Source organism: Pelophylax lessonae, assembly GCF_965119305.1.
Source record: "Pelophylax lessonae genome assembly, chromosome: 2".
Lineage (NCBI taxonomy): Eukaryota > Metazoa > Chordata > Amphibia > Anura > Ranidae > Pelophylax > Pelophylax lessonae.
Window position 1 is genome coordinate 216,111,389 of NC_138769.1, and position 27,055 is coordinate 216,138,443.

The window sequence follows — 27,055 nt, forward strand, 5'->3', positions numbered from 1 at the left end:
GGGAAAACAGCAGTACACTGAGCTTCCCAGTGAATGGCTGTGTGTGTGTGTGTGGGGGGGGGGGGGGGGGTCAGCCCAAGCCTAATCATTGTAAGAGACCACACTGAGCTTCCAGCACTGCCAGAAAACTGACCACAATGTGCTTTCCAGTCTAGTGTGGTCAGTTTTTAAAAGAAAAGTAGAGGGACTGGCAGGAACACCAGGGATTTTACACAAAGGAAGCAATACAAAGAGAACAGGATTCTTTCTCATACAAGTACATGGTACAGCAGGCACATAACAGGAATATAAAATGTTGGGTTTACATATTCTTAAAAAAAAAAAATACTTACTAGGCCATAAAGTCCAGCATTTCCTTTTATGAAACAAAAGCTCTTCTACTGCTCCACTTCTTTAGCGCTCATGGCATGTGTGCACATGTGCCGGATCTCAATTAAAGTGGTTGTAAACTCAAAGGATAACTGCCAGCCCCTCTGTTTTATCAAGCCACACTACACCGGGTACATGTTTGTATAAAATTATGCCTCAAAATACCGTATTTCAGATTAGAGCTGCCCGATTATTGATAAAATGAGAATCGCGATTTGCTCAGAATAAAGATCGCGATTCTCAGCGTAACATCATATTTTACATTACTGTATACAAAAAAAATTGGGCTAACTTTACTGTTTAATTTTTTTTTAATTCATTAAAGTGTATTTTTTCCCAAAAAACTGCATTTGAAAGACTTCTGTACAAATACAGTATGACACAAAAGATTGTAACGATCGCCATTTCATTCTCTAGGGTCTCTGCTAAAAAAAAAAAAAAAAAAATAATAATAAAATAATATCTATAATGTTTGGAGGTTCTAAGTAATTTTTTCTAGCAAAAAATTCTGATCTTAACTTGTAAGCAGTAAGCGTCAGGAAAAGGCTTAGTCTTTAAGAGGTTAAATTGCCCTCCTTAACAGATGGAAGTTCATTGCTTTGATCTAAAATAACAAAATAATACATTGTAAAACATTGTGTTTATAGTTATCTAGCAGCCAGTTCCATTCACATATAGGCGTCTCGGATCGCGGGAAGAATTGATGCGATTCTGCCCACAATTCCGAACCATCGCAAGTCGCGGGATGCCCGTGCGATTCCCGTGACTTTCAATGGCACTACAAAAACGGCGCAATTTTGCCTCAAATGTCGGCAGACAAATTGTGGTAAAATCGCGCAAACAGAATCGAGGGAAACCTGTCGCCCAGAAAAAGTACAAGAACTTATTTGGGCGACAGGCGTCCCGTGACTCTGTTTGCGCAATTTTACCGAGGTTCCTCGGGCGACAGTTGGGGCAAAATTCCGCTGCGTTTAACGGGAATCGCACGGTTGTCCTGCGACTTGCAATGGTTTGGGATCGAGGGGAGAATTGCGGCAATTCTGCCCACGATCCAAGATGCTTATATGTGAATGGAGCCTTACAATGTTGATAAACATTTGACAGAGGTGCTTTTTTTTTTGACAGCTGTGAGTGAGCAGAGAACAGCTCTGTATGAATCGAGGAAATGCCATTTTAAGATCGTGATGGGGCAGGGTGTAAATCGAGATTGCCAAGACAGAACGCATAATTGTGTAGCTCTATTTCAGATAGTTTGTTCGGCCACGTGACCTCCAGCCGCTCTCCTCCCCCGATCTAAGGACTAGAGTGTGAAGGGCCAAGATCCCCCCTATGATGTCAGCTGGGAGGTCACATGACTGATGTGCTGTCCGCTCAGCCCCTCATGCTGTAGCCCTTAGATTGGGGGAGGAGAGCGGCCGGAGATCACTTGACCGAACAGAGGCATCATTTAATACAAACATTTACACTGTGTAGTATAGCTTGATAGAAAAGAGGGGCTGGCAGTAATCATTTTTTGATTTTACTGCCAGCTACTATAAGCAGCAGGAGGAGAGGGGCAGGGAAGAGATTGCTCACATATACAGGAGCTGACAGGCAAGGAGGGGGAGAGAGGCAAGCATGACACAGGCATATAAGCTGACCACGGCATCATGGATCAGTAGCCATGAATACTGTGGTCAGCACACTAAGGGGGACACAGGAACAGGTAGGATCAACCAGGTTTTCTACAGCATAGGAAGGGACAGATTAGACAGCACAAACACTAGGCTGTTTAACCTGCTAGAAGGGAACAGGGTTTTTTTTTTGGGGGGGGGGGGGTTACAACCTCTTTAAAGATTGCAGCGATACAAAAGACACGCTATGATCATCTGTTCCAGGTCCTGTAGACCCGGCAAAGACTCACTGTGTTCTCTGGTAGAGACCTTGCAAGTGCAACGTCTCACAAATAGCTCCTGGGATAGCCACGTCACACATCCCTAGAAGCAGTTTGCAGGATATCGTGCATCCCCAACACATGCGCGCAGGGGTCTCTGCCAGTGTGTTTACGCATGCCCAGCGGATCTTATGCCAGCTGGCCTAGGCAAAAAAGGGGATAAGTGAGAGTACCTTAAAATGGGTAAAGTTCCACATTAAGCTCACACATGGGACATCTATGGCACACTCCCCCCCCCCCCCCCACCTAGGCATAGGGTTGCAATCTCATCCCTTTAAACCAGGACACATATAACTTACCCAGGTTCTGAGGCTAAAATAAGGCACTGAGTTTATAAACCACCTTACTAAGCCACAGAACCTGTATAATAATGTGTATCCTGGTTTAAAGGGATGAGGTGGCAACCCTACCAAGGAACCACAAATTCCAGCAGGCAGAGAGTTTTAGCTTCACAACCAGTACATATCGTACTATAGCCTTCAGAAAAAAACAGTGGTGTGATAACACAAGGTATATAGAGATTCATACTTTGTGTTATCACAATAGTAAATAGTGAAAGACATACCTACGTGTCCAGAAGAGGAAAACTAAGCTCTGCAGTTTCGGTGTCTGTACGTCACTTCCGGGAGGAAGTCCCAGGGACGCACACGCTCCTGAGTTGTTGCGTGCAATAGGCGGAGCCACGTACTCTTCCGTTCTTCCGGTGTGCTGCTGGTTGCTAAGGAGACCGAGGACCGCTTGTTTGTGCTGGTAACTGACAACTGAAGAGCCTGGACGACTGAACCAACATGGTGAGTGATGGGAAGCGATGTGGAGATTTTGGATTCAGATTATTTACTGTACTAATTCTACACATGATCATACATGGGCTCGTATAGTGGGAGGTTTTATACATGGAGCATGTACAGGTTACTGCACACACTGGGATCGATTTACTGACTGGACTGGAGAGTGCAAAAGCTGTGCATGGTAGTCAATCAGCTTACAATTTAACCACTTCTGGACCAGAAGGATTTACCCCCTTAAAGTGGAGTTCCACCCAAAAGTGCAACTTCCGCTCATTTGCTTCCCCCCCCCCCTCCGGTGCCACATTTGGCACCTTTCAGGGAGGTGGGGGGAACGGGTACCTGTTTTTGACAGGTACCCGTACCCCACTTCCGGAAGATGGCGCCACGGTGCCGTCCCTGAGAAGTTTGGCCCCTTCCCCCACCGCCGAGCCAATCCGAATGTAAAGCGCACTTCGCACATGCACAGTAGGGACCCGCCTGTGAAGCCGCAAGGCTTCACTGCCGGGTTCCCTCACCGGCAATGGCGGCGGCAGCACCCGACAGCCGATGGAAACATTGCCGACATCGCTGGACTCCAGGACAGGTAAGTGTCCTAATATTAAAAGTCAGCACCTACAGTATGTGTAGCTGCTGACTTTAAATTTTTGGAGGGGGTGGAACTCCGCTTTAATGACCAGGCCATTTTTTACAATAGGGCACTGCGTTACTTAAACTGACATTATCGCGGTCGTGCGACGCTGTACCCAAATAAAATTGATGCAAATCTTTTCCCACAAATAGAGCTTTCTTTTGGTGGTATTTGATCACCTCTACGTTTTTTATTTTTTGCGCTATAAACAAAAAAAGAGCGACAATTCTGAAAAAAAAAAAACAATATTTTTTTTACTTTCTGCTATATAACATTCCCAGTAAAAAACATTTTTGAATCAAATTTTTTCATCAATTTCAAGCCAATTTGTATTCTGCTACATATTTTTGCCCAAAATATCCCAATAAGTGTATATTGATTGGTTTGCGCAAAAGATATTGCGTCTACAAACTAGGGGAAAGATTTATGTTATTTATTTTTACGTGTAATGGCAGCGATCAGCGATTTTTAGCAGGACTGCGATATTGCGGCGGACAGATCGGACACCTAACTGATAATTTTGACACTTTTGGGGGGACCAGTGACATTACTACAGTGCTAAAAATATGCAGTTACTGTACTAATGACACTGGCAGGGATGGGGTTAACACCAGGGGACGATCAAAGGGTTAAATGTATCCCTAGGGGGTGCTCTTTAACTGTCTGGAGATGGGCTTGCAGGGGCCTATGTTCCTAAATAAGAGGAACACAGGATTCCTGTGTTCATAACTGACAGAACAGCGGTCTGCTGTGTTTACAACGGCAGACCGCCATTTTTTCTCCATCACGGGTGCCTCACGGCAATCGCGGCTGCCAGACCTGCTGATTGGCTCCCCCTGTGGCCAATGGTATGTGTAACCGCCCCCCCCCCCCCCGCTAGTGGTCCCGCGAAGCGTTGTACAGGTATGTCATTTCGCGGGACAGAGCTGACCTGCCACAGTAAAACCACGGGGGCTGGTGGACAAGCGGTTAAGCTTGTTCAATTACGCTTTGACAAAATAAATAAATGTCTGGAAGCTGATTGGTTTCTATGCAGCGCTGCACCACATTTTGCACTCTCCAGTTTTAGTAAATCATCCCCTGTATGTTACATCTTCATTCACAGTCAGAGTATTGGTATGTTTTCGATTTTCAGGGATAGAGATAATATTGGCCCCTGAAAATGTTCCTGCTTTTTAGGATTCACAGCTGTACCATGTCAGATCAATGTGTCCTTTCCATATCAGTTCTCTTAATAAGTGATGATTCATTTAAATTTCAGCACGAGCCAGAACTTTATTTTTTAACTTTTGAGTGCAGTAGGAAGAAATACAGCTTCTGTTAGACTAAGCAGGCCATACATTATACATTTTTTTCCCTTCAGCCACGGGTTGAAGGACAGAAAATTGCTTGATTTCCCCATCAACAGTAACAGTGTTGATGGGGGAATCCCTCCCGCTGCGCTATTGTATTCTGATAGCGGGAGGTTTCCAATATAGCCAGTGATCGTACGAAAAAAAACCCGACAGGCTGGTTATACTGAAGTTGATCCATAGACCGACTTCAGTAAAAATTGCCCATAGATGGATTGAATGTTAGCCAGTCCCTGCTGAACCAGCCACATTTTGATCCGTTTTTAGCCAGGTTTAGACTCCATTCACACCTACACAGTCGTGACGTTTATGTTACTGTTTAAGGCAGCTAATCCACTACAATGTGCCTCCCTATGCGTGAAAAATTGCAGAAAAAAAAAGCGCTTGGCCTTTTTCTTTTTTTTTTATGATCATGCATTTTGTCGTACGCAAAAACACGCACTTGAAAAGGTCCGTTGGAGTGCCTGTAAGAAAATAATGACACAGTTGTGTGTCCGTAAAAGGCATGCGCTTTGTTTTTGTGTGCATTGTGAACACATGCAAAATTCTGCAATTCACAAATGTGAACCTAGCCTTATTACTGTGTACCTGTTAGGATGATTATCCCTTCTTTACTATCCTGGTGATTGATCTGAACAACAGGGATAAACCATTTTAGAAATTAGAAACAAATCTACCGTTTCAGTCGGGTTAAATTATTGTTAAGTCTAGGGCTACTAGAATAAGGAGCAATTCCACTCACCAGCAGTGACTGATCCCCTGCAGCCTCCTCTTCAAGATGCCCCTAGGTGCGGTCTCACGCTCTCCCTTACCACATACAGTACAGGGTTAAAATCCCTGCATTGTGCATAATCATGGTGGAAAAAATGAAATAGTGCGCTTACAATGTGGCATAAAGTGTATACAACCAACACAATAAATCATATAGTGATACTGAACCACACAGTGGTGATAAAAAACATAAAAAATAAATACATCAAAAGTTCATTTAACCACTTAAGCCCCGGAGGATTTTCCTGCTAAAAGACCAGGGGGTATTTTGCGATTCGGCACTGCGTGACTTTAACGGACAATTGCGCGGTCGTGCGACGCTGTACCTAAACGAATTTGGCGTCCTTTTTTTCCCACAAACAGAGCTTTCTTTTGGTGGTATTTGATCACCTGTGCGATTTTTTGATCACGCGCTATAAACAAAAAAAGAGCGACAATTTTGCAAAAATAGCAATATTTTTCACATTTTTTTATATGAAATTCCCCCAAAAAAAATGTAAAAATCAGAATTTTTTAACATTTTCGGCCAATTTGTTTTATCCTACCTATGTTTGGTAAAAAAAAATCGCAAAAAGCGTATTTTTATTGGTTTGCGCAAAAGTTATCGCGTTTACTAACAAAGGGAAAGATTTTTGTCATTTTTGTTGTTTTTTTTTTTTAACGCGTAATGGCGGCGATCTGCGATTTTTTTTTTTTTGCGGTACTGCGTCATTGTGGCGGACAGATCGGACCCTTGACTGACATTTTTGACACTTTTGGGGTTACCAGTGACATTTCTACAGTAATCAGTGCTATACATATGCACTGTTACTGTAAAAATACACTGGTAGTGAAGGGGTTAATTTTATTTGGGAGGGAGGGGCTGTGTGTGTCCCTAGGGGCGTGATTCTAACTGTGATTGGCTGTGGCTTGAGCTGTAAGGACACTGATCAACGGATCTACATAGTAGATCCGTGTGATCAGTGTCTTTACAGAGAGGAGAATGACAGGTGGCTTGTTTACACAAGCTGCCTGACATTCTCCCTCTCCCCCAACGATCGGCGAGTGACCGGCGGACATTGGGTCCGCTGGTCACACGCGCGGGGGGGTCCGTGACCGCGCGGGAGCGCGCCTCCGCGGACGCGCGCTCGCTCCCCAGACCCTCCCAGGCTAGTGACGTTAATTAACGTCACTCTGCCTGGCAGGGGCTGACCGCCGCAGTAAATCTACTTGCAGCGGTCGGCAAGCGGTTAAAAAAGCAATCTCTCAAAAGAATGCATAAGCGTGATAACACACGAAGAGTCTTTTAAAGAAAGAAGTGTCTTCCAATTAGACCACTGTGAGACGACAAATCTGTGACACAAACGTGAATAAGATGGCCCCTTACCGACTGGTAACAAGAGCCAGGTGCAATAAACTATAACTTCCACTTGTGCACAAAACTTGTCTGGTGTCAGCCAAGTGGTATGCGTGGCTTCTTACCAGAATTCTAAAGAGGGTAGGCCTGGTACCTCTCTTGGTATATGGGTAGTGTGGACCGTATCCAAAGTCAGCTCCCAACCATAAGGTATAGATGTCTATCCCTTCCCAGGGGCCTATTACTCTCCTTTAAGGACCGAGAGGCTGGATATAGCTGTCTCAAATGAAGCTCCCCCAAGATGGAAAGGAAAAATGGCCAATAGAGCGTTACCCTTATTAAAACACTTTATTTAAATGCGATATTGCACTTACATAGCATCAAATGGATAAGACAAGGTTCCTGTAGCAAAACGTAGTCACTGCAGCGCGGTCCACGTGGCGTGATGGCGTGGCGGCTCCCCCCTGCGCGTTTCACCTTACTAGGCGTCAGCTGGGACTGGAGCAGTTTAAAGTGTTTTAATAAGGGTAACGCACTATTGACCTGGGCACCTGAGACACTCCTGCAACATTGCTGGATCTAGATGGGGTTCAGGTAAGTATTAGGGGGCTACTGTATACAGAAGGTTTTTTATCGTAATACATAGAATGCATTAAAAAAAAAAAAAACTCCTGCCATTAAAATCACTTTAAATCCCGGCATGATGGGAATGCTGTCACATTTTCTTGTCCTTTCAACCAAACTGTCCAAATAGAAAACAACAACCCCTATTGATAAATGGGACTTTGAAGGCAACTAAAAAATTCACACATAAATTATGTGAACAATTCACCAGAATGTGGGCGCTGATCCTCGATACAATCCCTACTTGCTGCGGTGTGTGTGTATGATCCTTCCTGGTCATTGCAGCTCCTCCTGTATTCCAATGGGTAACGTAACAGGACACCCCTGACTGGGTACCTCCATTGACAGATGCTCCTAGTGCTTCCCGAGGGCTCCAAGCACTCCACCAGACACCGTAACCACTTCAGACCCCACGAACCGCTGCAGCTTGGTTAGGGTATCGCCGTCTGCTACCCACCCTGGACCTACGACAAGGCTCCAGGTTCCCGTGGGTGAACCTCTCATTCCCCAGAGAGGGCAGTAGAACAAGCTCTTACACAAGCTCTTACAAGAGCTTAGTGATTATATAAGTGAGTATGGAAGACCATAGCAATCCCTTGTAGCATATTCCCCCAATAAGAGACAGGACTCTAGATTGAGGGTGAAGTAACTCTAGAACAACTTTATTGAACAAGAAACCGACTTATATACAGTTTTCACTCACAAGGTTACCGCCCAGGTGGACCTTGTTAAAGACTGGACGTGACATTCACAGTCCAATAGGAGCAGAGTTTTACTCTCTCATACAGTGTACACAATCCCTCCCCACTGGCTGATTACAGTAGCATATGCAGATGAAAGTGTATACAGGAACTAAACTAATTATCTAGCCATCTGGACAGAACATTGTGAGGTCATTAACATTTAACAATGGAACAGACAGGTAAACTTTAACACAATACACATTCCCTCCCGATACACAAACAATAGGGAAGACTGCGAATGACAGTCTTTGTGTCTCTCTCACAGCCAAGCATGGAATACACTGTGTAAGGTGGTATTAAATCTTCATATTTCTATATGACGATTTTGCTGACAAATATTGAAGCAATCCAAACCATTACTTATCTGTCTTTCACTCATAGTGACGGTTAGTACCGTCACAGCAACCAAACACCAATTTCAATAAAAAAAAAATATATTCATTAATTCAAATTAAAATCCGATAAATTGTTTTGCAACATTGTCTGTTGCACAACAATTTATCAGATTTTAATGTGAACGAATAAATATACATTTTTATTGAAATTGGAATTGGTTGCCTTCAAAGTCCCGTTTATCAACGGGGGTTGTTGTTTTCTATTTGAACTAATTGGCATGGTGGCAGCCAACACTTGGTTTCTAAATGCTGAGGACTCTTTCCTCAACGAAACTGTCAAACCATCAAATGGCTGGAGTCATATCTGATCACATATGGTGCACCATGGCAGTTGCATATCCAACAGAGGTTCAGGTGGCAGCCTCTCTGGCTGAAAAAGATAGGAGGGTTTAGTTCTGCTTTAGGCCTCATGCAAAACAATCCTCCTGCGCTCGAGTGATAAATGATGGGGGGAAAAAAAATACTTCAGGTGGACTTAAGTAGGTATGGCTTATGGTCTTGCTGCCCCCCTCAGGATCAAGGTTATCAACTAAAAGACAACAACAAAGAGAAGGGCGCACAACCTAGTGCATTACCACTAAAAGCGTTTATTAAAATTTTAAAAATTATATATTATACTCACAAAACAGGTGTGAGCAGCAGTTGTCGGCTCTGAGGAAGAGGGTTCGCCCTCGAAACGCGTCAGAATAGCCCTAGCAGACTTATGCGGTTTACTACATGCTATCCAGCACCGCGCAGTGTCTTGGCTACCTTGGAGATCTTATATTGATCATGTTGATATGTGTGATACCCACACCTGTTTTGTGAGTATAATATATACTTTTTATAATTTTTAATAAGCTGTAAAAATGTCTGAAACTGTTAAAGGCTGATTAACGCCTCCCCCTCCCAACACCTATGCCAACTAACCTATGTAAAAAATATGTACATACTTACCTATTTTCAGTCTGCTTTAGTCCAATCATGTGATCCCTGTGTCGACCAGCGGCAGATGCAGGGGAGAGGAAAGATCGCTCTGACCATGGCTATTAAAGTCTGAAGCTCCATAGGCTTCAATGGCCCATTTGTTGTTAGCGCTCCCTCCTCTGCTCTGCAGCTGGATCACATGACAGGACCAGAGTGGCCCAAAAATAGGTAAGTATATAAATCTTTCATACACAGGTTAGTTAGCATAGGGGTTGGGAGGGGGAGGGGACAGTTTTAAAGCTAGTTTGGTATATGCGGGAACTCCACCTAAAGTTCAACATTAACCACTTCCCGTCCAGTCTTTTCTCAAATGACGGCTGGAGGGGACATTTGTCTTTCTGGGTGGATGTCATATCAAGTCCTCTTGAAACATGCCTTCTGCACGCCCTGTGGCCCGCGCTGCGGAGCGATTTGTCACCGCGTCCGGACACAGCTGAGGACTTATCAGTGTATGGGCCCGCTTCCAGTACATGATAAGTAGATCACATGACAATTTTAAACAATGGATGTCTTCCTTTCATGCCATTAATTGTGTTGCTAGCTGTGATTGGTCACAGTAATCACATGGTACAGACAGGGCCAATCACAGCACAGTCAGTAAAAATGGTTCCTTATACCAGGGCAATTCACTGGTATAAGCAATCAAAATATGTAAAAAAAAAATATATATATATATTGTTTTCACACAAATAGAGCATTCTTTTTGTGGCAGAAAAAAAAGACAGAAAATATGAAGAAAAAAATAATATATATATATATATATATATATATATATATATATATTTTTTTTTTTTTTTTTTCAAATTTTCTGTCATTTTTTTTTTCTGTTTATTTAGCAAAAAAGAAAAAACCTAGTGGGGTATAAATACCACCAAAAGAATGCTCTATTTGTGTGAAAGCAATTATAAAAGTTTCACATAGGTACAGTATTGCATGACCGTGCAATTGTCATTCAAAGTGTGACAGCGCTGAAAGCTGAAAATTGGCCTGGGCAGAAAGGGGGTGAAAGTGCCCGGTATTGAAGTGGTTAAGCTGACAGTATTTTTGTTGCTATATAATATTTACTGAGGTTTGGTACACCATGACCCCCAAGAAAGTTCTCTTGCTTCTTTATAGAATGTGATTATCTACCTGTGGTCTTTTTTATTTTTTCCCCATATGAAGTATAGTAGGAGTTTTTCTCTTTTCTGTTCACAATACATGCCTGAGTATGTTGATTGGTAACAAACTGAAGAGATATACAGTATAAGTTTTTGAAGGTACTGTATATCATTTCAATTGCACAGATTTTTACAAAGGATGATATGGAGATTGATTTTTATGATCCCAATAGATTGAGTAAAGTGATCCTTGAAAAGAGAATGTCAGTTTGTATTGTATAGTTGGGGGTAATTTGGACTCCCAGATAAAAAGGATTTTAGATACCCATGTACAATTTAAGTTGGATTGTGTATTGGTGAGATATTTTTGGCCTTATAGGGGGGTGTGGGATCATCTCTCAAATCTAATAATGTCTACTATAATGTATAATGTATAATGTATAATGAATGTGCTTGCTGTTTATTCCCTTTTTCTATAAATGTATAATATAATCTTTACATTTGACATTTTTATACAGTATGTGGATTTTTTTTTTTACTTATCAAATGTTATACAGTATATAGTTTTATTTATTCATTTATTTATTTACTTTTATAGTTCTATTAGACCCCATTCACACTAGTACGACTTGTCAGGCGACTTGTGTGCCCTCAAGTCGCCCCAAGCCGCTTGTCATAACAAATGCAATGTAAATAATATGCACTACTGAAGTCGTTCCGACTTCAGAAAAGGATCCTGTACTACTTCAAGGCGACTTGTATCCGACTTGTGCCAATAGAATACAATGGGAGTCGCCTCCAAGTCGGATCCTTATCTTTTGTCAAGTGACTTGTTATCAGACTTTACAGGAAGAAGAAAAATTACCCAGGCATTCCATAGTGCAGTCCACCTCCCCCATACACCTTATCTCTGCATTGTCTGTAATATTGGCCCTGCTTAGATTTCTCGTGCTCCAGTTTTATTTCACCTTCTCCTGCTACAATGTCCTCCAGACGACGCAGAGATGTGGTTAGGAGGCACTGGTAGTCACTGGCACTGATGGACACTGATAAGTGGCACTGGTAGTCACTGGCACTGCTGGACACTGATAGGTGGCACTGGTGGACAGTGGCACTGGTGGACACTGATACGTGGCACTAGTGGACACTGTTATGTGGCAGTGGCACTAGTGGACACTAATACGTGGCACTGATGGACACTGTTACGTGCCCGTGGCACTAGTGGACACTGATACGTGGCACTAGTGGACACTGTTACGTGCCCGTGGCACTAGTGGACACTGATACGTTGGAATTGGTGGACACTGTTACGTGCCCGTGGCACTAGTGGACACTTATACGTGGCACTGGTGGACACTGTTACGTGCCGTGGCACTGGTGGACACTGTTACGTGGCACTGGTGTACACTGTTATGTGCCCGTGGCACTAGTGGACACTGATACGTGGCAGTGGCACTGGTGGACACTAATAGGTGGCACTGGTAGTCACTGGCACTGGTGGACACTGATAAGTGGCACTGGTAGTCACTGGCACTGGTGGACACTGATAAGTGGCAGTGGCACTGCTGGACACTGATAGGTGGCACTGGTGGACAGTGGCACTGGTGGACACTGATACGTGGCACTGGTGGACAGACACACACACAAGACACATGGGAAACAGGAAAAAAGTAAAAAAAAAAACAGGAAAGGGAAATTAGGTCACAACACATCATATTCTGATTGGCCAAATACAAAGTCGTCTATCATATAAGTCGCGCAAAATAATTCACAAGTCGCGCTGAAGTTGCGCTAACAAGTCGCCCCTTATGGGGCGACTTTCTGGTCACGGTAGTGTGAACTGGCACTTATAGTTATATTGTATTATTTTGTATTATATTTATAGTTTTATTGATTTTAGAATGCAGATCTTGTATTTTTATATATGATTTGTACACTTTTTATTCATTTATATAATGTTTTCAAGCCCTGTTGTAGATGGATGCTTTGGCCCCCAAAACACATTAGTTATTTATTTTCCACTGGTAATGACTTTGCTATCAAGAATAAAAGATATATGGACTTTTGATTGATCATTTAATAGGGGTTAAAGGGCAGCCTTGTCTGGTGCTTTGGCATGTGAGAAAGTGGATGAAAAATAAGCCACTATTTTTACAGAAGCAGTCGTGCTTAAAGGGCCAATGCTCAGGAAAGACACTTTTTTGCAGAGTGCAAGCTGAAAGTAGATGTTTTTATGTACCATGTATAGGCCTGAAGAATGTAATTTGATTGTACACAGTGCTCCTCACGTGGTGCTAGCTCGTTTTTGGAAGCATTTTCAGAATATACTAGTAAAAGACATTTAGTATTGAGGAAATTTATAAATTGAAGTAAATGGTTTGTGAAATTGTTACTGGTCCAAACCAATTGGCTTGGCCAGTGGTTTGTGTAGCTTGGAGGATACTTCTGATAGACTCATGTAGTACTTATGTTTGTTAAAAAAGGTTTATAATAACAGTTAGATGTGCAGAAAAATAACAGATTTTTCCCAGTTCATCCTCCCAGGACGGTGCACATGGAAGAGATGGGTTTTGCTCACCTGCAGAAAATGAAGTGTTTAAAAGGGCTCCCAGGAGATAGTAGCCTCAGTTTTTGTACTTCCCAACTGCCTACACATACCAGTCCAGCTGTTAGTTTCCTTGTTTTTCCTAAGGGGTCAGTTGCAGGGATTCACATATGCCATACCACCCCCCCCCCTTTACTATAGTGACTTAGGACTCCTTACCTTATCTGTTTCTAGGTTCTCTGGAGCCTCATTTTCGTACAGCCCTGGCAAGTACCCATAAGCTGTTAGGGAAGGGTCCATCAAGAGCTGAGGTATGTGCTCGTGGATGGTAGTTGGGTCAGGATTGAGCAACTTGAGGTAGTGCCCCTTTTTGGGGACACAAAATGCTCCAGGGGTTGCTTCTGGTCACCTTTTCTGGAAGGCCTGCAGCCTTCTACCTTAGTTTGGAGCAATCTTGTATTTGAGGGTTTCCCACCATCTTTCTGGGAAATCCGTCTTGCTGGAGCTTCCTGCAACCTAACTCCACTTTGCCATGTGGAATAGTTGATGGGGCTGGCGAGGCACCTGTGCAAAGGTAACTGCAGGTGGTGCCAGGACACTTTTGGCATCTATGTACAGTGGGTACGGAAAGTATTCAGACCCCCTTAAATTTTTCACTCTTTGTTATATTGCAGCCATTTCCTAAAATCATTTAGGTTCATTCTTATTCCTCATGAATGTACACATAGCACCCCATACTGACAGAAAAACACAGAATTGTTGACATTGTTGCAGATTTATTAAAAAAGAAAAACTGAAATATCACATGGTCCTAAGTATTCAGACCCTTTGCTGTGACACTCATATATTTAACTCAGGTGCTTTCCATTTCTTCTGATCATCCTTGAGATGGTTCTACACCTTCATTTGAGTCCAGCTGCGTTTGATTATACTGATTGGACTTGATTAGGAAAGCCACACACCTGTCTATATAAGACCTTCCAGATCACAATGCATGTCAGAGCAAATGAGAATCATGAGGTCAAAGGAACTGCCTGAAGAGCTCAGAGACAGAATTGTGGCAAGGCACAGATCTGGCCAAGGTTACAAAAAGATTTCTGCTGCACTTAAGGTTCCTAAGAGCACAGTGGCCTCCATAATCCTCAAATGGAAGAAGTTTGGGATGACCAGAACCCTTCCTAGAGCTGGCCGTCCAGCCAAACTGAGCTATCGGGGGAGAAGAGCCTTGGTGAGAGAGGTAAAGAAGAACCCAAAGATCACTGTGGCTGGGCTCCAGAGATGCAGTCAGGAGATGGGAGAAAGTTGTAGAAAGCCAACCATCACTGCAGCCCTCCACCAGTCGGGGCTTTATGGCAGAGTGGCCCGACGGAAGCCTCTCCTCAGTGTAAGACACATGAAAGCCCGCATGGAGTTTGCTAAAAAACACCTGAAGGACTCCAAGATGGTGAGAAATAAAATTCTCTGGTCTGATGAGACCAAAATAGAACTTTTTGGCCTTAATTCTAAGCGGTATGTGTGGAGAAAATCAGGCACTGCTCATCACCTGTCCAATACAGTCCCAACAGTGAAGCATGGTGGTGGCAGCATCATGCTGTGGGGGTGTTTTTCAGCTGCAGGGACAGGACGACTGGTTGCAATCGAGGGAAAGATGAATGCGGCCAAGTACAGGGATATCCTGGACAAAAACCTTCTCCAGAGTGCTCTGGACCTCAGACTGGGCCGAAGGTTTACCTTCCAACAAGACAATGACCCTAAGCACACAGCTAAAATAACGAAGGAGTGGCTTCACAACTCCGTGACTGTTCTTGAATGGCCCAGCCAGAGCCCTGACTTAAACCCAATTGAGCATCTCTGGAGAGACCTAAAAATGGCTGTCCACCAACGCTTACCATCCAACCTGACAGAACTGGAGAGGATCTGCAAGGAGGAATGGCAGAGGATCCCCAAATCCAGGTGTGAAAGACTTGTTGCATCTTTCCCAAAAAGACTCCTGGCTGTATTAGATCAAAAGGGGGCTTCTACTAAATACTGAGCAAAGGGTCTGAATACTTAGGACCATGTGATATTTCAGTTTTTCTTTTTTAATAAATCTGCAACAATGTCAACAATTCTGTGTTTTTCTGTCAGTATGGGGTGCTATGTGTACATTCATGAGGAAGAAGAATGAACCTAAATGATTTTAGCAAATGGCTGCAATATAACAAAGAGTGAAAAATTTAAGGGGGTCTGAATACTCTCCGTACCCACTGTAAGGTGGGGGGGGGGGGGTTGCCCCAGAAGTGTCCTAGGAAAGTTGGCAAAGTTCCCTCTGCTCACAACAGGAGGAGTTAGCAGATGGTTCCCTGGATATTTACGGAGAGAATGCAACAGTCCAAAACAGGCAAACCGCTCGGGTGAGGTTGAAAATCAAGTGCGAGGCAGATCCGCAATCCAGGTAGCACTCCAAGCAAGAAAATAGTGACCGCACTCCAATGTATATCAAAGCATTGATTTATTCATCACCACAAACGTCAAACAAGACTAGTACATTACAGGACAATTATATTGGTTGACGCGTTTCACGACACTAATGATCGCTTACTCGTAACCATACCATCATATGACAGCTGACTGTCAGCTATGGACGCCGGTACCAGGGCGATGCCTCTAGCTGCAGGCATCACTCCGGTACAAGCACTTTCCAGAAATATCGTCAATATCAGTCACCTTGGTGGCCGATTCTGATATATATCGGGGAAAGTGCATGTTGGCCCTCGATATATCGGCTTTGCAGATAATTGGTCGATCTCTAGTACAAACCCGATTCATGTGAAGTGTTATTTTTAATGATAGTTCCCTTTTTACATTACCTGGAACATATTTTTCTTTGACAAAACGAATGCTGACATTAGATACAAGCTATATAAAATCAGCTGCAATCTTGCTGATTTAAAAAATTACAAAAAGCAAAAGGTGCAGAAGAAGAGGGTTTATACTCACCCATTGTACCCATTGTCACCCATTGTACTCTAAAGTAGAACGATAGATAAAACACTTTTTTTTTCATTTTGGATAGATTTATGGAGGGTTATAACCCCCGTAAGGTTAATTTTTGCAGTCTTTGTCCTATTGGGGAGATTTACCTTTGCTTCTTGTCCCATAGCCAAAAAAGGAAGTGATAGGAAATCCCTGCTAACTAAGGGAATTTCTTGGGGCCCCGCAGGTCACCAGAACTAGTGTCCCCATTGAAAGATTGATAAATAAAAAAAAGGACCACTATGTAAACCACAGGTTTTTTTTTTCCCTACTGCATCTAAAACACACTTGTGTGAACAAACCGTCTAGCAAAGTTGTATAAAGTACTCGAAACCCATACTTGAGTAAAAGTACAAGTGCTCGATCAAAAAGTGAGTTGAGTAGAAGTGGAAGTGCTCGATCAAAAAGTGACTTGAGTAGAAGTGGAAGTGCTCGATCAAAAAGTGACTTGAGTAGAAGTACTAAAGTATTCATCATTTTTTGTACTTAAGTATTGCAAGTAGTTTTTTTTAAAATTTTGCTACTCAAGTACTGAAAGTAAAAGTACCAATAGTTTTGAAAAAAAAATTGCTACTCAAGTACTGAAAGTAAAAGTATAAGTACTGTGTTATGTAGTTATTAAAGAAAGAAGTCAAAAGTTTGAACATCATATTGTTTTTTATTATTTCAAATGCAGCTTTTATTTATACATACAGTAGCTTTTATTTTCGTATGCGCTGATAATACACATGTTTTGAGCTTCATGAAACCTGCCATCTACTGTTCTGGCAGTGGTAATTCTTATAATTGTAACGAGTAACTATGCAGCACAAAAAAAAAAATATCGGAGTAGAAGTATTGAAATCATTGAAAAAATGTAGTGAAGTAAAAGTAGAAGTAGGAGAAAAAAATTCTACTCTAGGAAAGTACAGATACCGCCTTTCGGTACTTAAGTACAGTAGTGAAGTAGTTCTTCTTAGTTACAATTCATCTCTGCCGTAGGGATTGTGTAGTGTTTTATTTTTCTTGTATGTTCATTATGTATCATGTTCAGGAATGACAAGCAACATTTTGCAAATTGATTTTGGATTTAAATTATTTTTGGACTATCTTTTAGTAAAGTAACGGCTCTCCTTACACTAGCCTGCACAGCAAAAGCGAGCCAATTTCCTGTGTCGGCTGGTGGCTGTTCCGTGTGGGCGGTGCCTTGAGTTTTTACAACCAAGGTCACTCTTTACCTTTTTTTAAATCTTCATTGAAAAAAACCAAGTGATTTTCGTTCATGTCTGCCTGTGGTGCATAGAAACACATGGACAGATGGAGACTTCAAGAGAGCCGTTCAGTGCAGAAAGAAAACAGACAAGTAGTATTCTTCTGCACCTCTCTGCTCCCTTGCGTGGTGAATGCGGTACATAGAAAACCATTGTTTTCCATGTCCTCTTGTGGAGACTTGTGTTTTTCAAGTGTAGAAAAAAGCAGGTCTCTGCACATAGTGTGAACGAGCCCTAGGTGAAGTGAAGTATTGCATAAAAAAATGTACCCGTTAGCATACTGCAGGTGGCAAGTTCAGTACTCAAGGTATTCAAATGCTTCGGCTACTACTACGCTGTGGGTACACCCCTGGGAAGGAGCGGCATTTGGCACTGGATGAGCATATCCACCAGTCGCAGTGTCTGTATCGCTTGGATCTTACCTAGGTTTGTTTTTGCTAGCTATACCTCTGGAGTGTGGGCATGCAAATACATTCTTAAAAACACTTCAACCAATGCACTCACATGTAATACACCGCAATCCCTTTGGTTGGCTGTCTGAAGCCTGACAGCGCCCAGAGACAGACCCAGCGTCTGGTGCCTACCGCACAGCGACCCACGAGCGTGTCACGGAACCATGAACCAGACGTACAACAACAGATAAGTGAAAATAAGAAAGCTTTATTGAAAAACAAGCTATAAAGCAAAAGTCCAAACGGATGGCGAAACCGATGCAGAGTCTTTGCGAAGCCAGGGGTCAGGAACCAGGAGGGTAGTCAGACGAAGCCGGGATCAGGAACCAGCAGGGTAGTCAGACGAAGCCAGGATCAGGAACCAGCAGGGTAGTCAGACGAAGCCAGGATCAGGAACCAGAAGCAGCAGCAGTCTTAGAAGCATGTGAACACAGGAGGACCAAGCAGGGAACTGAAGCCACAGACCTCCTATATATATGAGCTAGGCATCCAGCTCCTCCCAGTGGGAAGGAGGAGCCGCAGGGTGGGAGGCTACAAGAAACCCAGAAACCAAGATGGCCGCCAGCACATGTCAAACGAAGGAGAACAGCAAGAAGGTAAGACCATGACAGTACCTCCCCCTCAAGGGCCCCTCCTCCGCGGAGTAAAGAACGGTTTCTGAGGGAAGCGTGCGTGGAAGGCTCGGAGCAAGGCAGGAGCATGGACATCTGCGGAGGGAACCCAGGAACGCTCCTCTGGACCATAACCACGCCAATGAACCAAAAACTGCACCCGACCGCGGACCAGGCGTGAGTCCAGGATATTGCTCACCTCATACTCCTCACGATTGCCCACTCGGACCGGACGAGGCCGAGGAACCGAGGAAGTGAAACGATTACACACCAGTGGCTTCAACAGGGAGACATGAAACACGTTGGAGATCCGCATGCCAGGAGGAAGCGCAAGGGCATAGGCTACCGGGTTTACCCTGCGAAGCACTCGGAAGGGACCAACAAAGCGAGGCGCCAGCTTGGGAGTGGGCACTCGAAGGTTGAGGTTGCGGGTGGACAACCATACACGGTCTCCGGCCTGGTAGGAAGGAGCAGGCGCTCGTCTGCGATCAGCCTGGAGTCTCTGGCGCTGCGCAGAGACCTCAAGGGACTTCTGGATCTGTACCCAAGAAGCACGTAGGACGGAAAGGTGATCCTCCACAGCCGGAATATCCTGGGGAGAGAATACCTCCGGTAACACGGCAGGTTGGAACTCATAGTTGGCCATGAAGGGAGACGTCCCAGAGGAAGAGTTCACCGCCGTGTTCCTGGCAAACTCAGCCCAAGGCAGGAGGTCAACCCAATTGTCTTGGTGATCGGAGACATAGCAACGAAGGAATTGCTCCAAGGCCTGATTGGATCGTTCTGCGGCCCCATTGGACTGAGGGTGGTAGGCCGAGGAGAAGGAGAGATGAATCCCTAACTGGGAGCAAAAGGCGCGCCAGAACCTGGACACAAACTGACTCCCCCGATCCGACACAATCTCCTTGGGCAAACCGTGCAACCGGAAGACCTCCCTGGCAAAAATCGTGGCCAACTCCTGTGCAGAGGGTAACTTCTTGAGAGGAACACAGTGGCACATTTTGGAAAACCGATCCACAATCATGAGAATGACCGTATGGCCTCGGGATGCAGGGAGGTCCACAATGAAATCCATCCCCAGGTGTGACCATGGGCGCTCCCCGGTGGCTAAGGGTTGCAGAAGGCCCAACGGAAGGTGCCGAGGGGACTTACTCTGGGCACAAACAGAGCATGCCGCTACATATGCGGCGATGTCGGAACGTAGGGAAGGCCACCAGAACAGACGTGAAACAGCCCAGGACAGCTGATTCTTTCCAGGATGCCCCGCGGTCTTGGAGTTGTGGTAGGTTCGCAACAACCGAGTGCGCAACTCCTCAGGCACAAAACATCTGCCGTTGAGTCTCCCAGAGGGAGCACCAGATTGAGCCGCCAAAATCTGCTCACCCAGGGGAGAGGTCAGGCTGGTGCGAATGGCGGCCAGGATCTGATTCGGAGGTATGACCGAAGTCGGAATCGACTCCTCCCTGGACAGGTCGGAGTACTGCCGTGATAAGGCATCCGCCCTGATGTTCTTGGAACCGGGTAGGTAGGAGACCACGTAATTAAAACGTGACAAGAACAGAGCCCATCTGGCCTGACGTGGTGTCAATCTCTTGGCCTCAGAGAGGTAGGTCAGATTCTTGTGGTCCGTCAGGATGAGGACCGGAACCACCGAACCCTCGAGCAAGTGCCTCCATTCTTTAAGAGCCTGCACGATGGCCAATAACTCCCTGTCACCAATCTGGTAGTTGCACTCCGCGGAAGACAGTTTCCGGGAGTAAAACCCACAAGGAAGCAGAGGACCCTCTGGTGTTCTACGCTGAGACAGAAGGGCGCCTACTCCCGTCTCAGACGCGTCCACCTCGAGGACAAAGGGCAACCCAGGGTTGGGATGCGACAGAATCGGAGCCGACACAAAGGCGGACTTTAGAGCCTCAAAAGCTCGGATAGCCTCGGGCGGCCAGACCTGGGAATTACTGCCCTTCCTGGTCAGATCCGTGAGAGGCTTGGCTAGCATGGAAAAGTCCCTGATGAACTTCCGATAATAATTGGCGAAGCCCAAAAAGCGCTGCAGGGAGCGAAGACCACTGGGCTGGGGCCACTGTAAGACAGCCGAAACCTTCTCAGGATCCATGGAGAACCCCTCAGCGGAAATGATGTAACCTAAGAAGGTTACCTGGGATCGGTGAAATTCGCATTTCTCAAGCTTACCGAACAGCTTGTTCTCTCGTAACCGTTGCAACACTCGTTTGACATCCAGAATGTGGGTCTCCATGGACTCAGAATATACCAAGATGTCATCCAAATAGACCACCACACACTGCTGCAACAGGTCACGGAAAACATCGTTGATGAATTCCTGAAAGACTGCGGGCGCATTGCACAGCCCAAAGGGCATAACCAAGGATTCATAATGACCGGTCCTGGTGTTAAACGCGGTCTTCCACTCATCGCCCGCCTTGATCCTTACGAGGTTATATGCCGCCCTCAGGTCGAGCTTGGTAAAGACCGTGGCCCCTTTAAGGCGATCGAACAGCTCGGAAATCAAGGGTATCGGGTAAGCGTTCTTGATCGTGATGCGATTGAGACCCCTGTAATCGATGCAAGGCCTCAACTCACCGCCCTTCTTTTTCACAAAGAAAAATCCAGCCCCTGCCGGGGACGAGGATTTGCGAATGTGTCCGCGTGAAAGCGCCTCCCTCACGTACTCCTCCATGGCCTCATTCTCCACTACCGACAGTGGATAGACTTTGCCACGAGGCGGAACGGCACCAGATTGTAACTCGATGGCACAATCGTATGGGCGGTGCGGAGGTAGGGCAACCGCGCGCACCTTATCGAATACATCCCGGTACTCCTCGTATTCAGGGGGCAACAGAGAGTCCGAGGAAGTACACAGCAACTTGACAGGCCCATGGATGCAACTAGCCCCACACTGCGGTGACCACGAGAGGATCTCGGCCGATCTCCAATCGAAAATCGGATTATGCTTCTGGAGCCAGGGGTACCCCAAGACCACCGAGTAGTGTGGAGACGAAATAACCTGGAAGCAGGCCGACTCTCTGTGGACGGCACCAATGGCTAACCCCACTGGAAGGGTCTCATGAGTCACGTGTGGCGGCAGAAGGGGTCTGCCGTCTATCGCCTCAAGAGCCAGAGGAGAACCTCGAGCCTGCAGAGGAATGGAATTGGCGGCAGCGAACACACTATCAATGAACAAACCACCAGCACCAGAGTCCACCAACGCCTGGGTCGTCACCGAGCCCCCGACCCAGGAGAGGACAACAGTGATAAGTGGTTTGTCAACACGGGAAACCGGGGACGAGGAGACTCCACCCAAGATCTGCCCCCGACAGGATCTCAGGTGCGAGCGTTTCCCGGACGGTTCGGACATGCCAACCGAAAATGCCCACCGAGACCACAGTACATGCATCGGCCCTCGCGTCTCCGGACTACCCTCTCCCCCTCGGACAGGCGAGCAAACCCCAGCTGCATGGGTTCACCCCCAGACAAGTCATCCCCAGGAGGCGTGGGAGGAGAGGGAGGCACGGGTGGGACAGCAAAGGTAGGCGCCAATCTGTTAGGAGGCCTCCGCAGACTCTCCTTAAAGGAAGGTCTCTCCCTGAGTCTGGTGTCAATCAAAATCAGGAAAGAAATAAGCGACTCGAGCTCCACTGGTAGGTCCTTAGCTGCAACCTCATCCTTCAAGGCATCCGAGAGACCATGAGAGAAAGCAGCGACCAGAGCCTCATTATTCCAGCCCACCTCTGCTGCCAGGGTACGAAACTCAATGGCGTATTCAGCTACGGATCGTGAACCCTGTCTGATGGACATAAGGAGCTTCGCAGCAGAGGCAGCACGAGCCGGCACATCGAATACCTTCCGAAAAGAAGCAACAAAACCGGAAAACTCGGCAACCACCGGATTGTTGTTCTCCCATAAAGGGCTGGCCCAGGCCAAGGCCTTGTCCGAGAGCAGCGAGATTAAGAAGCCCACCTTTGATCTCTCAGTAGGAAAGGCATGTGGCAGCAACTCGAAATAAATGCCCACCTGGTTAAGGAAACCTCGGCACTGAGTTGGCTCTCCCCCAAAGCGCTGTGGAAGGGGGGCAGAACCGGACATACCCCGAAACACCGCAGGCGCAACAACAGGTGTCGGGGTAGACTCTGGCGCAACAACCGGAGCGGCAGTAGGAGCGGGCCCAGGAGCGACAACCGACCCATCGGCAACGGGAGCGAAATGAGCCGTGCGTTCAAGCAGGGTTTGCAACGCCATGGCGAACTGACCCAACAGGTGATCCTGCTGATCAAGTCTGGCAACCAGCGTGGGTAGTGAGGATGGCCCTGTACCGTCAGAATTCATGGCCTGTGGTACCGTGCGTTCAAGCAGGGTTTGCAACGCCACGGCGAACCGACCCAACAGGTGATCCTGCTGATCAAGTCTGGCAACCAGCGTGGGTAGCGAGGATGGCCCTGTACTGTCAGAATTCATGGCTTGGTCCTAATGTCACGGAACCATGAACCAGACGTACAACAACAGATAAGTGAAAATAAGAAAGCTTTATTGAAAAACAAGCTATAAAGCAAAAGTCCAAACGGATGGCGAAACCGATGCAGAGTCTTTGCGAAGCCAGGGGTCAGGAACCAGGAGGGTAGTCAGACGAAGCCGGGATCAGGAACCAGCAGGGTAGTCAGACGAAGCCAGGATCAGGAACCAGCAGGGTAGTCAGACGAAGCCAGGATCAGGAACCAGAAGCAGCAGCAGTCTTAGAAGCATGTGAACACAGGAGGACCAAGCAGGGAACTGAAGCCACAGACCTCCTATATATATGAGCTAGGCATCCAGCTCCTCCCAGTGGGAAGGAGGAGCTGCAGGGTGGGAGGCTACAAGAAACCCAGAAACCAAGATGGCCGCCAGCACATGTCAAACGAAGGAGAACAGCAAGAAGGTAAGACCATGACAGAGCGGGAGACAGAGCAAAGGGATGACGCCATTAAGACGTGTTTCTGAGGCGCAGCCTCCTTTTATTAAGTCTTGATGAAAGAGGCTCCGCCCCTGAAATGCGTTGTTATGGCAATGTACTGACGTCATCCCTCTCACCTGTTTCCCACTTGTGGGTAACTGTGCGGACAGAGCGTGGCATCGGCTAGACTGGGTGGATGCGCGGTAGCCACCAGATGCTGGGCACTGGAAGGGCTGTCAGGCTTCAGAAAGCCAACCAAAGGGATCGCGGTTTTCTCCTCTCGCTGGGATCTTCCAAGGGTCAATGAGGAGAGACGCCAGACACCACTATTACATGCTGCTGAACATCTGTATTCAATGTGACTGCATTGGTTGAAGGGTTTTTAAACATTTTATTAAACCTGTATTACACTAGGGCGGACTTGCGCTCTCTTTCCTTTTGTTTTTGTCTAGTAATGTTCCTGCCACCCAGTGGACTATTTGAGAGCTGCAGCACCCTGTTGGCGTAATATCTGTCATCCTCGTAGCACCACAACTACCAGCCAGCCAGAGGAGCTTTTTCTTGATCTGCGCACCAGCTAGCTTGATTTCTTTTGCATGCAAATGCATTCTTTAAAGTAATATTAAAACCCTTAGCGTTTATTTTAGCTTAACACATTGAGTACAATAAAATAAAACATTCCCTAGTAAAATCTTTCTTATAATTCTTACCCCAGCACTTGCCATTTACAACTTTAAAAGTCACTGCCTCCTGCTGTTTTAATGCTGTTCCCCTAAACTTGGGACTTAACAGCAAAGAATTAAAGCAAACATGTCTCTCCCATTCACACTGGACTCACTTGCTCCTTTCATTACATGAAGTATGAGGCTTCAACCATTACAACCTTGGCAAACTGACGACACCAGAGATCTAAGAGACATAGCCATGCACTGGAGCGGTTGTGGCGTAAAACCAAATCCCACCAGGACTTTACCCTATATAAATCTGCCTTCATAAAATACAATTCCTCCCTCTGTGTTGCCAAACAAGCCTAGTTTGTCACTGTCATAAATACTCTTGTCATCTATTCCTCGTCGTCTTTTAACTCTCTTCTTTCCCCACCACCACCTCCACCCAGTAACCCACTCACTGCTCATGACATTGCCAATCACTTCAAAAACAAGATTGATGCAATTTGTGGGGGCATCTCCACTGTACAGACATCTATCCCAGGTAATGTACCCTGTACAAAACCACCCTCAACACTTTCCTCTTTTGACCTTGCTACTACCGAAGAGGTCGCTAAAGTTTTTGCAGACGGCTGCCTTACCACTTGTCTGTTGTACCATTTTCTCACAACTACTTCAGTCGCCCTCTTCTTCTATGCTATGCTTCCACACTCACATCTTCAGTCTCTCCCTCTCTTTTCTGGCACCTTCCCCTCCAAAACACACGCTGATCACCCCCATGATTAAAAAGCCCTCACTGGACCCTACCAGCCTGAACAGCTTAAGACCCCTTTCCTTGCTCCCATTTACCTCTAAATGTTTAGAACACTTAGTCTACAATCGTCTAAGCTCCTACCTCACTGGCAACAACCTTCTTGACATCTTACAGTCCATTTTCTTATTGCTACACTCTACTAAAACTCACTAATGATTTACTAACTGCTAAAACTAATGGAGACTACTCCATACTCATACTACTAGACCTCTCTTCAGCCTTTGATACTGTTGACTATCCCCTTCTCCTCAAAATACTCCACTCCCTTGGCGTTCAAGATTCTGCTCTCTCCTGCTTCTCCTCCTACCTATCACAATGCACCTTCAGTGTTGCCTATAACTCTGTCTCCTCCTCTCTGCTTCCTCTGACTGTAGGGGTCCCCCCAAGGTTCTGTCCTCTGACCCCTTCTCTTCTTCATCTACACCTTCTCCCTTGGTCACTTGATAAACTCCCATGGCTTTCAGTACCATCTCTATGCTGACAACACCCAAATCTATCTCTCTACTCCTCAACTCTCTCCTTCAGTCTCCTCTCTCTCGCATTACTAACTGACATATCAGCATGGATGTCACACTACTTCCTCAAACTCAATCTTTCTAGAACTGAACTCATACTATTCCCCCCTGCCCGTCCCCTGACTTCTCCATCTAGATCACAGGTGTCAAACACAAGGCCCGCGGGCCGAATGCAGCTCCACAGGTCATTTCATGTGGCCCTCGCACCTCTCCTGCAGCTGCGGCACCCCCCTTGTCTCTGCCCCCATCTTGTCTCTGTAGTTGGCAGCAGAGAGGACAGAAATCCTTTGCCAGATCCTGCACTCCTCTGTGCAGCAGCAGAAAGGCTCATCACCCCCCCCCCCGTCTCAGCAGTCTGCAGCAGAGAGGAGGGCAGAACCCCTCCTACAGATCCTGCACCTCTCTGTGCAGCCGCAACACCACCTTGCCTTTGCCTCCCCTGGTCTCAGCATTCGGCAGACTCTGGAAGCGGACTCCAGCCCTCCTCTGGTTCTCCTCCAGACCCTGCACTTCTTCCCAGATCCACCCGCATCTTCTTCCTGGCAGCAGCAAAATGTGCATTGTGATGTAAGGAAAAGTGGGTGACTCTTGACTTCTGATTGTGTGGGGGCTCTTGACATCTCATGTAAGGTGTAATGGGGCATGGGGTGCTCTTGACATCTAATCCTACAGATATAACCGGCCCTTTGAGAGCAACCGTAATGCTGATGCGGCCCCGCAATGAAATTGAGTTTGACACCCCTGATCTAGATCAATAATACAACCATCGGTCCCTCCACTCTTGCCAGGGTGCTAGGTGTAACCCTGGATTTTCACCTGTCCTTTCAGCCCCAAATCCGATCACTGTCCAAATCTTGTAGACTTCACCTCCATAACATCTCCAAAATACGTCCCTTTTTAACCGTTGAAATCACAAAGCAACTTATTCACTCCCTTGTTATCTCTCGCCTTGACTATTGTAACTCCTTTCTCATTAACCTACCTCTTCACAGGCTATCTTCTCTTCAGTCTATCAGGAGTGCTGCTGCCAGACTCATCCACTTTACCAACTGTTCATTGTCTGCCACCTTTCTCTGCTAATCCCTTCATTGGCCTCCCATTGCCCAACAAATAAAATTCAAAACACTAACAATAACATACAAAGCCATTTACAACTCTGCCCTGAACTACATCACCAAGTTTGTCTCCAAATATATCCCCCACACCATACTCTTCGCTCCTCCCAAGTCCTCCTGCTC

General features: G+C 45.9%; 1 protein-coding gene across 1 annotated transcript in view; it reads left to right on the top strand.

The window, feature by feature from the left end:
* The first annotated feature begins 2,966 nt into the window (after positions 1–2,966).
* Positions 2,967–27,055, top strand: part of NME7 (NME/NM23 family member 7) — a 297,536-nt gene continuing 273,447 nt past the window's right edge. The window contains exon 1 of the mRNA XM_082244475.1: positions 2,967–3,093. Coding sequence (XP_082100601.1) covers positions 3,091–3,093 — 3 coding nt within the window. The 5' untranslated portion in view covers positions 2,967–3,090. The remainder of the gene's footprint in view (positions 3,094–27,055) is intronic.